Genomic DNA, 13,609 nt, shown 5'->3' with positions numbered 1-13,609 from the left:
GGTTTTTTTTTTTTTTTTTTTTTAATTTAAGTCTAAGGCTAATCCTGTTTCTTTTAGTTGTATTTGGTTTACTTCGTGGAAGGACTGACAAGAAAGGCCTGGTTATAGATAGAAGTTTATATTTATGGCTTGCGTGGTGATATCACACACACGGTTTCCACACAGAATTTTTTAATTGGTTATTTGTTTCTTTAATCCACTCAACACAATGCCACTTATATTTCCTATTCTGGAAAGGCTTTCTTCCCATTTAATTCTCCCAATTCCTCTTTTTCTTTTTTCTTTGGTTTATTTCGTGGAAGGGACTGACAAGAAAGGCCTGGTTATAGATAGAAGTTTTTATTTATGGCTTGCGTGATGATATCACACACACGGTTTCCACACAGAATTTTTTAATTGGTTCTTTGTTTCTTTAATCCACTCAACACAATGCCACTCATATTTCCTATTCTGGAAAGGCTTTCTTCCCATTTAATTCTCCCAATTCCTCTTTTTCTTTTTCTTTTTTCTTATATTTTATTAGTTAATACAATCATGTGTTTGAATTTATTTAAGGAACCTAATCTACAAAATTAAATTTAAATTTTGCCTAATTGTTAATATTCATATATGTGCTACAATAGTAATAAACAATTTTCTAATATAAAAATATACTTTTACTTTATAATAATTCATTGATGATTTATAGGTACGTACAAAATAATTGTGATTATATGTGTTTTTCTTTATATTTGGCTATAATTTAACTTTACTTTTTGAAGATACCTCTTCTATACTCTATGCTATTAATAATAAGATGATGATGATGATTCCTGGTTGGGGATTGACCTTTTTCCTGTCCCAAAATACCCTCTCACACACCTTATTAAGTCTTAAAAATGTTTAAAGAATAGAGTCAACTAAGTAAAACCATTCAATTTTGAATTACTATATTTTTAAGTTTTCTTGGAAATAAAAAAACACCTAAATTTTATGCTTTTATTTTGATCTTTTGATAGTCAGGTAACTGCAAAAATCTACTCCCACTCAAGTCACCGTTGTTTTTTTGTTTTTTTAACCAGAAAAAAGTCCCGCACTCTTTCTTTTTTTGAAGATGAATTCAAAAGTTAATTTCAGTGTGTCAGTTTTCGAGGACAAATACAATGACTAGGTCAAAAAGGGCATCAGGAATCAAGGGTTTCTCATGGGAAAGCCCTTGGTTGAAGGCAGCACGAGAAATTACACATTTCTGGGCTCATTTACATAGCTCATGGACCAGAAATTTTAGCTTCTATATTAACCCAGGTGGCCAGGCCTTAAAAACAAAGAAGTTAAATTACTAGATGTACATTGGGCTTAAGAAAAAGCAATGCCATACAATTATTTAGGATATTTTTACTAGCCCTAAAGTTAAATTACTTGATTTCTTGGGCAATTTGAGGCACTTTTCACCATTACATTGAAGTCAACCTTTAAATTTGTTTTAATTGATCGCTACCTACCAGGAGCAATACCATACAATGTTAGGACGGTAACTGGAGCTTGCAACCACTACTACAAACTTGAGTTTTTTCAACATATTTTATTTATAATCACTAAAAAATGTTAATAAAAACCTTAAACTTCTACCGTTATACACAACTATTGACTAAAGTAAGAAATTCACATATTTATTTTCACAGTTGGAATAACTGTTGAAACATGTGTTAAAAAAAAAAAAAAAAACCACAATTGGCATAACTGTTGAAATAAGTGTAAAAAAAATAAAAGAATAAATAGGGAAAAGTTATATCAACATTCGGATAAATGTAAAAAATAAATACATTAAATATTTTATAACTGAAAATAAAAACACTTTTGTATGCAGATATGTATGGTGTGTCATGTAGTAGGCTGACAAGCCCATCTTTTGTGTCTATAAATACTTAGAGTACGTTTGGTACACTGAATGAAAATTACGATAGGAATTGTAATCTTTATTACTAAAAATAAAATATGTTGTAATGTAATAACTAAGTCTATTCCTTAGTTTGGTTGTGAGTTTTAACATTAAAATGAAACTTAATATTTATTTTTGAAATTTCTTACTCATACAATTATATTTCTTTAAAAATTATTATTTTTAAATTTAAGAGAAATATGTGTTATTTTTATGATTTTTAGTTTTATAAATGTTAGATATATATAGAAAGTTTGTTTATTTGGAAATATATTAAATTTTAAATTATTACACTTACTAAAAATAGCTAATACAATATTTTAAAGAAAAATAATTATTCTTTATTTTGAAGAATAACTATTATAAAAAATAATTATTATTTATAATAAAAATATAATAAAATTAAAAAATAACTAAACTATAGAAATAAGAATTATATTAGGTTGGCTATTCCAACCTACCCAGCATTCCCTCGGCTGTTTTATAATATATTCCTGTTAACCCAAAAAAGAAAAAGAAAATAAAAACACGGAACTTGTATAGCTCACTCACTCTCATTCACTCTCCCTCTCCCTCTCTATATCGATCTCTCTATCGCGCTCTCTCTCTCTCTTTTCAGGGTTTCTCTCTCATTCTTTTATCTCTGAATTTGAGCTTCGCTTTTCTCTTCTTCGAGTCGCTTTGAATCTCTCTGTGATTTTATTTTTATTTATTTTGGTTTCAGGCGGATTTCACTGAAGATTTCGAGCCATTGTTCGATTACTCTCGAGTTCAGCCTCTCAATTTCGTGTCCCTCGACGGTATTTTATCACACTCAACTCTTACCCTCTGTTTTGTTGCTGGGAAAATTTTAGGATTTTTTACCAGGACATTGAAATTCTTTATATTTTTCTATACTGTCCAGGAGGATTAAATTGAAGCAAATCGAGCCGTGATATTTGAAGTTTAAATTCTCTATTTTCAAACGAGTTTTCTAGCTTTTTGTTTTGTTGCTCCTGTAGATGATGATGATGATGATGATGATACTGCATCCCCAGCTTTGTCTCCTTAACGGAGGAGGATTGCGAAACCTATTGTAAGATTTTTCTGTACGCGAATGTGTGTGTGGTTTGTGTGAAGTTTGAATTTGATTAGTGAGAGTGTGTTATGGCGTAGTTTATTTGATGAGTGGTGGTGTTGTTGTTGGTTTGTCACTAAGCTTTGAGCTTTTAAGCTTTTGAATCTTTGACTTTGAGCTCTCTCTAGCTAAGGATTTGCTTTATTAGTTGGTGAAGCTTCATAATTAACCGCTCAAGGACATAGCTGGTAGTGTTGGAGTTAAATAGTTGCTTGGATTAAATGTAAATAGGCTGGCTGTTTGACTGACTTTGTATTGGAGCATCTGCTTGAACCAATTCTTAAAGCCCTTGTTTGTAATCAAATATACAATTATCATATTCCCTTCATGTCATTCTAGGTATTAGGTATTTCTACCCTGCATAATCAGAAGCTGCCTTAAAAATCTGTAATGTTCTCTGGTAACCATATTTTGTCTTAAAATCATTCTTTCTTGCCTTCTACCCCCCATGCACTCTGGTTATGAGTGGCATTTTAGCGTTGCATTGCATTGACTGTCCTTCGTTGATAATGACCCTCGAATTTGTAGTACATACCCAGTAAGTCCTCTTGAGCTAAGGCGAAAAAGGTTCCATGGACGGTCAAGGAGGTAGAGATGTTAAAGGTACTTGTTTTATCTTTTGCAGTTGTCGCTTCATATTGGCAGCTTATTTTGAAGTCCATAGTTTTACTTATCACATTTATCTCTTGTCATTGTTATTTAAGTGTATTCATATTCATATTTTAAGATTGGAAGATGTACTAGACCTCAATTCAATACAAAAACTCTCAGACACTGGGGTTCTTAACTTTTTTATTCTTTTCTCCCTCATTCTTACTTTATTTATGTGCCAATAAGAGTGTTAAAGCTTAGTCAAATTGAAGTATTCTTGTACAATAATACGGGAAACATTTAATATGTATTTTATACTTCTAATTATTAAAAGAATATTTTTCAGAGTATTCTTATTTAAGACAGTAAATTAGAGTTCTTTAAAAAAAGATAATACATAGTATAGCATACCCTTATAGTATGACCGTACGAGTATTTTAAAAATACGATCAAAATGAAGTGCTTTGTCCTGTTCAGCTTGCATATTGATATAGGGGTATTGACTTCCTGATCATCATAACTATGGTCAATATGATTTTTTTTTATGGAGGACCTATAAGTGTAAATGCTTTAAATTCATGTCTTGGTCATTCTTCATATTTATTACTATTCTGCTTGAGCGTAAGTGTGACTTGTTTTTTTGGTAGGTTTAACAGTTTTCATTTTTATAGATTGACCATACAGGGATAAACATTAAAACAAAAAGAAAGAAAGAAGTGATGCATTGAAGTGTTAACTGTATTAATTTTTTTCATTGTCTGTTGAGTTTTCTTTCTCATATATATATGGAGGCTCATTAGTTTTTCACTATTTAGTGTTCAATCTAAAAGCACGGATCCATGCATTAAAAAAGAAGCATGGAGCCATGTCAAGGGTGTGCCATGAAATTGAATACATTTGTTGTTGAAAATAGGAACCAAGTAACAACCATGGAATGTATTATGGTTAACCATATGATACGGTGAGATGTTTGAATACAGATAGAGGTGAGCAGTGCTACATACACAAATAATTTCACAATAATTTAGTTGGCAAATTTTTACTAATTTTTATTTGGACCCACTATTGATATTTTCTTTCTACTTATCACTAACAATCTGTCATATGACTCATATCAACTGTTGTAAAAATTTTTGTCAATTGTTTTCATGTTTATAGACTTTCTCGGACAAATAACATATACTATGATTATGTGATGTGAAGTTTTTTTTTTTTTTTTTGAGAATGAATATGATGTGAAGTTGGAGGAGCTTTAAAGAAAAGAAAAAAAGTTGGAGGAGCTTTCGAAGGTTTTTTTTTTTGGGAGTAAACAGTAATACTTATTAGAACACACATGAAATAATAATAAAGGGTGGGCTGCCAAAGGGCAAATGGGTCAAAGAGACTCAACCTATTAATTAATTATTTATTTAATTTTCAAAGAGAGAGTCAATCTTATGGTTAACTCAATTAGTCTGCTCATAAAGTGTTTTTTTTTTTTTTTTTTTGGTTGAGAATCAGTATGCTCATAAAGATGGTACTAATACTAATATCATACCTATTTTCATAACTGTTTTATGCAATAAATTATGATTAACTATTGCCATCATAATTCTTTCTCCATTACTCACAGATTGACACATCAAGACATTAAAACGGCTAGAAAGATCATTATAAAACAACTAGCAATTGCGCATTCTCTTAACTTATTGAAGATCTATGCATTTAAGACCCAAACCATCACTGACTAATCAAATGAACAAAAAAAAAAAAGAACAAAAGATTGAATGAACCTTGCATGCAATTATATATTATATGACAACAAGGAGTTGCAAGACATGATAACACTAAGGTTGGGCTACCATAAATGTTGACATAATTGTTAGATTGAATTAACCTTCTAGTCCTACAAATTAGCATGAGCATGTAAAATTCTATCCCATGTTGGAAGCTATGGGTTTACTTTCAAATTGGCCTCCATATGGAAAATTATTAGGTACTTCTAGAGTACCATAAATGCGTAGTCTTCCCTTTCACATGAATGGTGGGTCCCACCATGAATTTAATTAGTGGGACCCACTATTCATGTGAGAGGAGGGAGTACGCATTTATAATACTCGGAGTACACAATAATTTTCCCCTCCATATGTGTGAAGATTTAAAGCAAAATGTGTAATTAAATTTTTATATTTATTTTTAAAAACAAGAAATAGAGATTCGGACTCAAATTCTTCACATAAGAAAAATCATGCAATAGTAATACTTTTGATTTTTTTCCATAAGAAGTTTTTGTTAACCACCTCAACCAAAAAGACAAGCACATAATTTGCCTCTAGATAGTGCACAAAGAAATATTCCTCATTGTTTACCCATTCATTAGAAAAAGGAGGTCAACATTTAAGATATGATATATGCATATTCCATGTCTAGAGGGCATGTATAATTGGTGTACATATTACACTTTTTACTCATCTATATATAATTGGTGTATACATATTACACATTTTTTACTCATTTTCCAAAATGAGAGAGTTAGGATTTAAATATCTAGATTTGTATTGGCAAACACGTGAATATAAACTTGTCTTGTTATTAGCTATCAATTTTTAATTCATTATGAGATGAGAGTAGTTGAAAAGATGGGTTTGGTTTTTTTTTTTTTTTTTTTTCTTTAGTTGACAATTCGATAATTGGAGGAGAGAGAGGATTTCAATTTTGAATTTTAAATGTCTCTAGTGAGAACGTTAGAAAAGTGTTGATTCATGAGCTAAAAAGCTCTTGCATGTATTTTACTTTTTTTCTATAAATAAAAAAATAATGGATCGGTTGCATTTGAAATCCTTTGGGGGCATTTTTTTTTTGTAATCTACATTCAACATGTAGGGTTCAAATTTGTCTTAAACAAAAACAAATAAAAAACTACACACACACACACACACATATATATATCACTTCACTTACATTTCACGTCCTTCATTAATTCAAACAAGAACTTTAGCTTTATTATGCTCTTAGTGTTGGTGTTGCTTTAGCATTGAGACTTTGAGAGTAGTTCATAGTTCATAGTTTCTTTTATTTGCTTATCAAATTTTTTATTTTTTGGACTCTATGATTTTATTATCTACCGGTTACATCTTCTCTTTTTTTCCAATGTAAACAATGATAGGTAACATATATTGATTATTTTGTGGGGCCAAGGCAAATATTTGTAAAATTTTGGTCTAAAATAGTGTGAGACAGCGAGGGCCTGAGGTAGCGTTTATATGATATTAATGTCGTTCTTTCCATACGTTCATAATTAACATGTTAAGAATTTTATATTTCAATGGCACAACTTTGGCTCAAATCCTCTCATCCTCATAATAATTTTTATTTATTAAAAAAAAAAAAAACCCCTAAGAATTTGGACGTTTAGTTGCCTTTTGGATTGCTTGCTACATCAAACTAATCATATGTCATTGCGTATAAAATGAATATTATTTCATCAAAAAAAAAAAAAAAGTGTATCTCATTTAGAAAGTGTCATTCTCCTTTTTCCTATCTACTTGTTACCTAGAACTTCAACATATGCTTTTCATGAAACTAAACTTCTTTTGTTTGAGAAAGTAGTTGACCAACTTGACTTGTTCATTTCTTATTTGCTTTCTTCAACATATGCTTTTCATGAACTGAACTTCTTCTTTTTTGAGAAAGTTGTTGACCAACTTGGCTTGTTCATTTCTTATTTGCTTTCATCAACATACGCTTTTCATGAAACCTTGATTAATGCTTTATTTAAGTGTCATGAAAAGCAACTGTTGACGAGAGCAAATAAAGAAATTAAGTGGCAAATCAAGTTGATGGGTACGGTTGGATATATATATCTTGCTTCTTGCTTCCACTTACAAAAGAAAAAAAAATTCTTATTCCTCTCTTGCTTTTCCTCTTATAACCGAGTTTGTATTGCTTAGATTCTCATTTTTCTCACTCAAAATATTTCTCTCTGAAGAAAAAAAATCCCAACACACCCCCACCATTTTGAAGCAAATCTCATTACTTTCCGACCATTAATTTAGGTAAATCTTATTCTTGAGCTCAGTACTCTACAAGTTTTTTGATGGAGAGTACCTTCCTCTATTGTTTGCCTCGACTCTTGTGACCATTATGTATTTATGAAACTATGGCTACCGGAAGAAGTACAAATTTGAACTAGGCAACAAAGATTCTACTCATAAATTGGTGGAGGTAGCCTCTGATCTAAGCATCCATCATGTCCTGGGTTTTGCTCTATTTTACACTGAGCTTGTCCATGGAATTTCCCCTATATTCACTCACTATGTTGCGAATGTACTAGCTTTACACTCAGTTCTTGTCTTTGTTTCAATCAAGTATCCAACCATTAGCACAGCCCCTCCAGAGGAACGCTTTTGTTTGAATGAATAGAGCATTATGAGCTAGACATTTTTCGATGTGTTGTGAGGTATGAATATAAGGATTCAAGATTTGAATGGGAGTTTTTTAAGGAGAAATAAAAAAAAAAAAAAAAAAAAACCGAAATTCAATCCTCTACATTAGAGAGAGAAGAAAAAAAAAAACTTTTAATTATTCTTTTGTAATTTTCGAAATTATTTGATTGTAATATTTATCCTTTCGTTTAGTAGTAGTAGGACTAGAAGTCTAGGACTTACTAGTTACTAGCAGGATATATATTTAAGCTTTCAACGATATAAAGATTTTAATTTTAGTTTTTAATTTTTAGTTTTTTGGGTGGAAACTAATTGGCAATTAGAGCCTATAAATTACCTTGCTTAATTAAGGGCTTTCTCATTTCAAATATAACTCCTGAGTTTAGATAGGTCATAAGATTATAAGTTTGAGTGAGATGGAAGGCGTTGATGCTATAGAAGAAGAAAGCTCACAAGAAAAAATTCATGTAGAAGAAAAAGAACAAGAACATGAAGTTGATCAACCTGGGATTCACAGAGGTCTCAAATGTAAAAAACTCTCTTGGAAAAATCTTATAAGACTTGATTCTTTTGATTTGGAGGCTGATAGATTCACCTCTAATCAAGGCCCTGGATCTTCTCAGGTATTATTTTTTGTTTTCTCTTTTTTACTTTTCATTTATCTTGTTATTCTTATGATATCTATAGCCTATTCTAAAAATTATAGGACTAATGTAATTTTAGATGAGCAATAAACTAATAAGTTAGTCTAGAAAAAAAAAATCCAATTATCATTATTGTTATTATTTCGTTTCCAATATGATATTTGAAGTGTTGGAGTGCAGGCCTTGGATTGGGGAAGCATAATGAAGCTAGCATTTCAGAGCATTGGGGTTGTGTATGGTGATTTAGGCACATCGCCTTTGTATGTGTTACCAGGCATTTTTCCTATTGGGGTTAAGCACAATGATGATATACTTGGTGTGCTGTCTCTAATATTTTACTCGCTCATGTTAATTACTCTGATCAAGTACGTTTTCATTGTGCTAACAGCCAACGATAACGGCGATGGTAATTGATAATCTTCTCTCATGCTTAGCAATTTGTTTTAATAGATTAATTATTGTAGTTCTTAGATTCTCATTTTTATTGATAGATGATAATTAGAAAGAAATTAATATTTCTTGATGATAACACTTGCACACAAAATAACAATGACATTGGGTGATGCTATATCAGTGTGTCAATAATAATGCTTTGAACTTTGAATGGTGTTGATATGTTATATATTGAATTGCTAGCAAGGAATACATTGTCATCAAACTATTCATTATTTTATAATGGAAACTGTATTGTTGCAGGAGGAACTTTCGCTCTATATTCTCTCATATGCCGCTATGCCAAGGTCAGCTTGACGCCCAACCAGCAGGCTGAAGACAAAGAAGTGTCTAACTACCGACTAGATGTGCCAAACCGACGGTTGAAGAGAGCATCCTTTATCAAATCTATGCTTGAGAGTAACCAAATACTAAAGTATTTCATCTTGTTCATGACCATGCTTGGCACCTCCATGGTGATTGGAGATGGCATCCTCACACCATGCATATCAGGTACAATAGAGTCATATTCCTAAGTCCTACTTATCTCTTTACTGTTGGTTAAGATGGTGTAAAAATTAAGCTGTTTATTCAATTCATTTAGCTTAGTTTCAATTATTTATAACTTCACATTTCATGAACTATTTGCATCTAATATTCTGAATAATAATTTACATTATGATTTCCTCCTTGGTGTAGTATTGTCAGCAGTGGGGGGAGTTAAGGAAGCTACTAGTGCGCTTACTGATAATACGATCATGTGGATTTCAGTAGGAATCTTGATTATTTTGTTCCAAGTTCAAAGATTTGGGACAGATAAAATTGGCTATAGTTTTGCTCCAGTACTAACAATTTGGTTTCTTTTCATCGGAACTATTGGCATGTACAACTTTGTGAAGCATGATCCAGGGGTTATCAAGGCAATCAATCCAATGTATATTGTTGACTATTTCATTAGGAATAAGAAGAATGCATGGATTTCTCTTGGAGGCGTCATCCTATGCCTAACAGGTGTGTATCATAATCTCATCTCATTGTTTAAGCACTTTGAATGTACAGAAATGAGATGTAGTGATGGACTTGGGCTGTTTCATAGCTACTGTCTCAGGTTTCAACTTTAAAAACATACGATTTACAGTAGTGATTGGAATTATTTCTAAAATCATAGTAAATTTTGATAAGAAAAAATCCTTGATGATTTAAGCACAATGCTCCTAGAAAAATGGTTAAGTGCAGCTTCATTATCAGTCCATCTCAAATCCCAAATTATCCTTGATTGTGCTTTCACTGCAAATAATGGTTTCCTTTGTTAAGAACATGCTTACAAATGTCTTGTCCAAGACTATGAACTTACTTTGAATAGTCCTAACAGATGATTGTTGTCTTAAGTATTGTTTGAAGTTTCATAAACCAATAATTTATGGAAATATGCAAAACAGACTTATTGGAGGTTTAAGTTAAGTTCAAACAGGTCTCTTTGCACTTTTAAATTAATGTTATTGACTACTGAGGAGCATTAGTCTCATTGTCACAATTGACAAAAGTGATGAAGGGATCAATTTTGTCATTCTTGATATCTTAAGAACCAACAGCGCTAAACCAAGAGTATAATGGATCTGTTTGAAATTTGCCTAAACCTCATGCTCTTTTTTACTATTGTAAACTAAAAAAATATTAGTTTTGCTTATTTGTTTAGGACTAATCCTATAGCTGCTACTCATGTGGTGAATTTGGTCAAACAATGACAGGTTCTGAAGCATTATTTGCAGATCTTGGTCACTTCAGTGTTCGTTCAATTCAGATAAGCTCAATCATTATAGTTTTTCCCTCGATTATTCTTGCCTACTTTGGTCAAGCTTCATATCTCCGAAAACACAATCAGGATGCTAGCAATGCCTTCTATAGTTCTGTTCCAAGTACATTTACTGTTCCTTATAATATGGTTTTTTTTTTTTTCCTCTTGCTATCATATTGAGGTGGTATCTTTATTTTCATATGACTCTTTTATGCAGAACCACTGTACTGGCCAATGTTTATTGTGGCTATAATGGCAGCCATCATTGCTAGTCAGTCGTTAATCTCCGCTTCTTTCTCCATCGTCCAACAATCTTTGGCCCTTGGGTGTTTCCCACGGGTTAAGGTAGTGCACACATCCGCTAAATACAAAGGGCAAGTTTATGTACCAGAGATCAACACCCTTCTTATGCTGGCTTGTGTGGGTGTCACTCTTGGCTTCAAAAATACATTGAAGATAGGGAACGCTTATGGTAAATCACCTCAAACTTTTCTTTATTTTTTAATATAATTTTAGAATTCTGAGAGGTAGTAAAAAACAATTGTACAATTTTTTGGATTTATTTGGATGTTGATATGAATTAAGACTTGTCGAAACTCAAAAGCCATAAAAATATTAAGAGCCTTGTGGCTTAGCGTCATGCATTACCTGGAGAGAACCTTATTCAAAATCCTCTTCCCATGATGATGATGATGTTTCAAAGCAATGAAGTGTCCTAAAATGAAGTTAAAGTAGTCAAAAAATGTCTTTTGTGCTTGTTTATGAGAGTTTATTTTCATTGACTTTTTAGGTTCTAAAATTAAGTTAGGCAAAAGTTGCTTCAAAACGTTGTACATAAGCTAAATAAACATAATAAACAACTTAATTTCATCATACAGTTCATTCAAACGAACACTTAAAGTTGTATTCTTTGTATCAATATGTTATTTTACTATGTTGTGTTGTGAAGAATGAAAACATTTTCTGTTAGCTTCCTTTTGAATTCTACATGTGCAAGTCTTTTCAACTTTTTTTCTTGATATTCTTTCAACAGGAATTGCAGTGGCATTTGTATTTACAATAACATCTTTGTTTCTTCTCCTTGTGATGGTCATGATATGGAAGACAAACATCTACTTGATCATCATGTATGCTCTAACTATAGGGCTCTTGGAATTCCTATTCTTGAGCTCAGTACTCTACAAGTTTGTTGATGGAGGTTACCTTCCTCTATTGTTTGCCTTGACTCTTGTGACCATTATGCATTTATGGAACTATGGCTACCAGAAGAAGTACAAGTATGAACTAGAAAACAAAGTTCCTACTCATAAATTGGTAGAGGTAGCTTCTAATCCTAGCATCCATCGGGTTCCGGGTGTTGCCCTATTTTACACTGAGCTTGTCCATGGAATTTCCCCTATATTCACCCACTATGTTTCAAATGTACCAGCTTTACACTCAATCTTTGTCTTTGTTTCAATCAAGTATCTAACCATTAGCACAGTCCCTCCGAAGGAACGCTTTTTGTTTGGACGAATAGAGCCTCATAAGCTAGGCATTTTCCGATGTGTTGTGAGGTATGGATATAAGGATTCAAGATTTGAGTGTGACTTTTTTAAGGAGATGTTGGTGAATCAATTGCAGGAGTTCATACGAAATGATCTGCTCAAGCCTAATGAATTAGCTGATAACAAAGAACTAGAAAAGGTTGATGAAGAAACGGTGCAAAGAGAGGTGGAAATTGTGGATGTTGCACTAAAATTTGGGGATATTGTTCATCTAATAGGTGAAAATGAAGTGATGGCTTCAAAGGGGTCTAGCCTTTTGAAGAAGTTAGCTATAAATTATGCCTATAATTGGTTGAAAAGATGTGTGAGACAAGCAGATGAAGTTTTCATGATTCCTCGCAATCGTCTTCTCAAGGTGGGGATGACTTATGAGGTCTAGACTTTTTGATCAGTTTGTTGTGATTTTCTTTCAACTTGGTTTGCTAATGGCATGAAAAATCATTTCAAATACCATGTAGTGTTTGGCGCCACTGCAGCCATTGTAGTTTTTAAATATCATGTAGTATTTTCTTTTTTCTTTCATATAACAATGAAATTTGGATTTAGCTATCTTGTGCTAATTCAAGGCATGAAATAGGAATTAATATTTTAAATGTACTTTTGCAAGCATGAAAAATCATTTCAAATACCATGTAGTGTTTGACGCCACTGCAGCCATTGTAGTTTTTAAATATCATGTAATATTTTCTTTTTTCTTTCATATAACAATGAAATTTGGATTTAGCTATCTTGTGCTAATTCAAGGCATGAAATAGGAATTAATATTTTAAATGTACTTTTGCAAGCATGAAAAATCATTTCAAATACCATGTAGTGTTTGACGCCACTGCAGCCATTGTAGTTTTTAAATATCATGTAATATTTTCTTTTTTCTTTCATATAACAATGAAATTTGGATTTAGCTATCTTGTGCTAATTCAAGGCATGAAATAGGAATTAATATTTTAAATGTACTTTTGCAAGCATGAAAAATCATTTCAAATACCATGTAGTGTTTGACGCCACTGCAGCCATTGTAGTTTTTAAATATCATGTAATATTTTCTTTTTTCTTTCATATAACAATGAAATTTGGATTTAGCTATCTTGTGCTAATTCAAGGCATGAAATAGGAATTAATATTTTAAATGTACTTTTGCAAG

The 13,609-nt window shown here is 31.9% G+C and overlaps 1 protein-coding gene and 1 long non-coding RNA gene across 4 annotated transcripts; both read left to right on the top strand.

Moving 5' to 3' along the window:
* The first annotated feature begins 2,405 nt into the window (after positions 1-2,405).
* On the top strand, positions 2,406-3,720 carry LOC136065864 (uncharacterized). Of its 2 annotated transcripts, XR_010627479.1 has the most exons (4): positions 2,406-2,538; positions 2,643-2,718; positions 2,823-2,993; positions 3,564-3,720. It is a non-coding gene; the product is annotated as an uncharacterized LOC136065864 (long non-coding RNA). The 2 variants fall into 2 exon arrangements; XR_010627478.1 differs by lacking the exon at positions 3,564-3,720 and having other exon boundaries at positions 2,411-2,538; positions 2,823-3,167.
* A 4,452-nt stretch (positions 3,721-8,172) lies between these two features.
* Positions 8,173-13,495, top strand: LOC136065865 (potassium transporter 5-like). 2 transcript variants are annotated; one of them, XM_065769639.1, is made up of 7 exons: positions 8,173-8,673; positions 8,875-9,010; positions 9,391-9,639; positions 9,826-10,137; positions 10,875-11,042; positions 11,139-11,393; positions 11,955-13,495. In XM_065769639.1, the coding sequence occupies exons 1-7, from the start codon at positions 8,467-8,469 to the stop codon at positions 12,845-12,847; spliced, it is 2,220 nt and encodes a 739-aa protein (XP_065625711.1). In that variant the 5' UTR covers positions 8,173-8,466; the 3' UTR covers positions 12,848-13,495. The 2 variants fall into 2 exon arrangements, with proteins under 2 accessions (XP_065625711.1, XP_065625709.1); XM_065769637.1 differs by having other exon boundaries at positions 8,875-9,100.
* Positions 13,496-13,609: the final 114 nt, after the last annotated feature.

Source organism: Quercus suber, unplaced genomic scaffold (assembly GCF_002906115.3).
Source record: "Quercus suber isolate HL8 unplaced genomic scaffold, Cork oak 2.0 scaffold_1240, whole genome shotgun sequence".
Taxonomy (NCBI): Eukaryota; Viridiplantae; Streptophyta; class Magnoliopsida; order Fagales; family Fagaceae; genus Quercus; species Quercus suber.
Note: the sequence above shows the minus strand (reverse complement) of the source record. Positions and strands in the feature narration are given on the sequence as shown.

What these genes read in the sequence shown, in the direction of transcription:
- LOC136065865 (XM_065769637.1), top strand. Translation starts at nt 8,467, where the DNA reads ATGGAAGGCGTTGATGCTATAGAAGAAGAAAGCTCACAAGAAAAAATT. An exon ending in AAGGCCCTGGATCTTCTCAG is followed by an intron (nt 8,674 to 8,874) that starts GTATTATTTTTT and finishes GTTGGAGTGCAG; the next exon opens with GCCTTGGATTGGGGAAGCAT. An exon ending in AGCCAACGATAACGGCGATG is followed by an intron (nt 9,101 to 9,390) that starts GTAATTGATAAT and finishes GTATTGTTGCAG; the next exon opens with GAGGAACTTTCGCTCTATAT.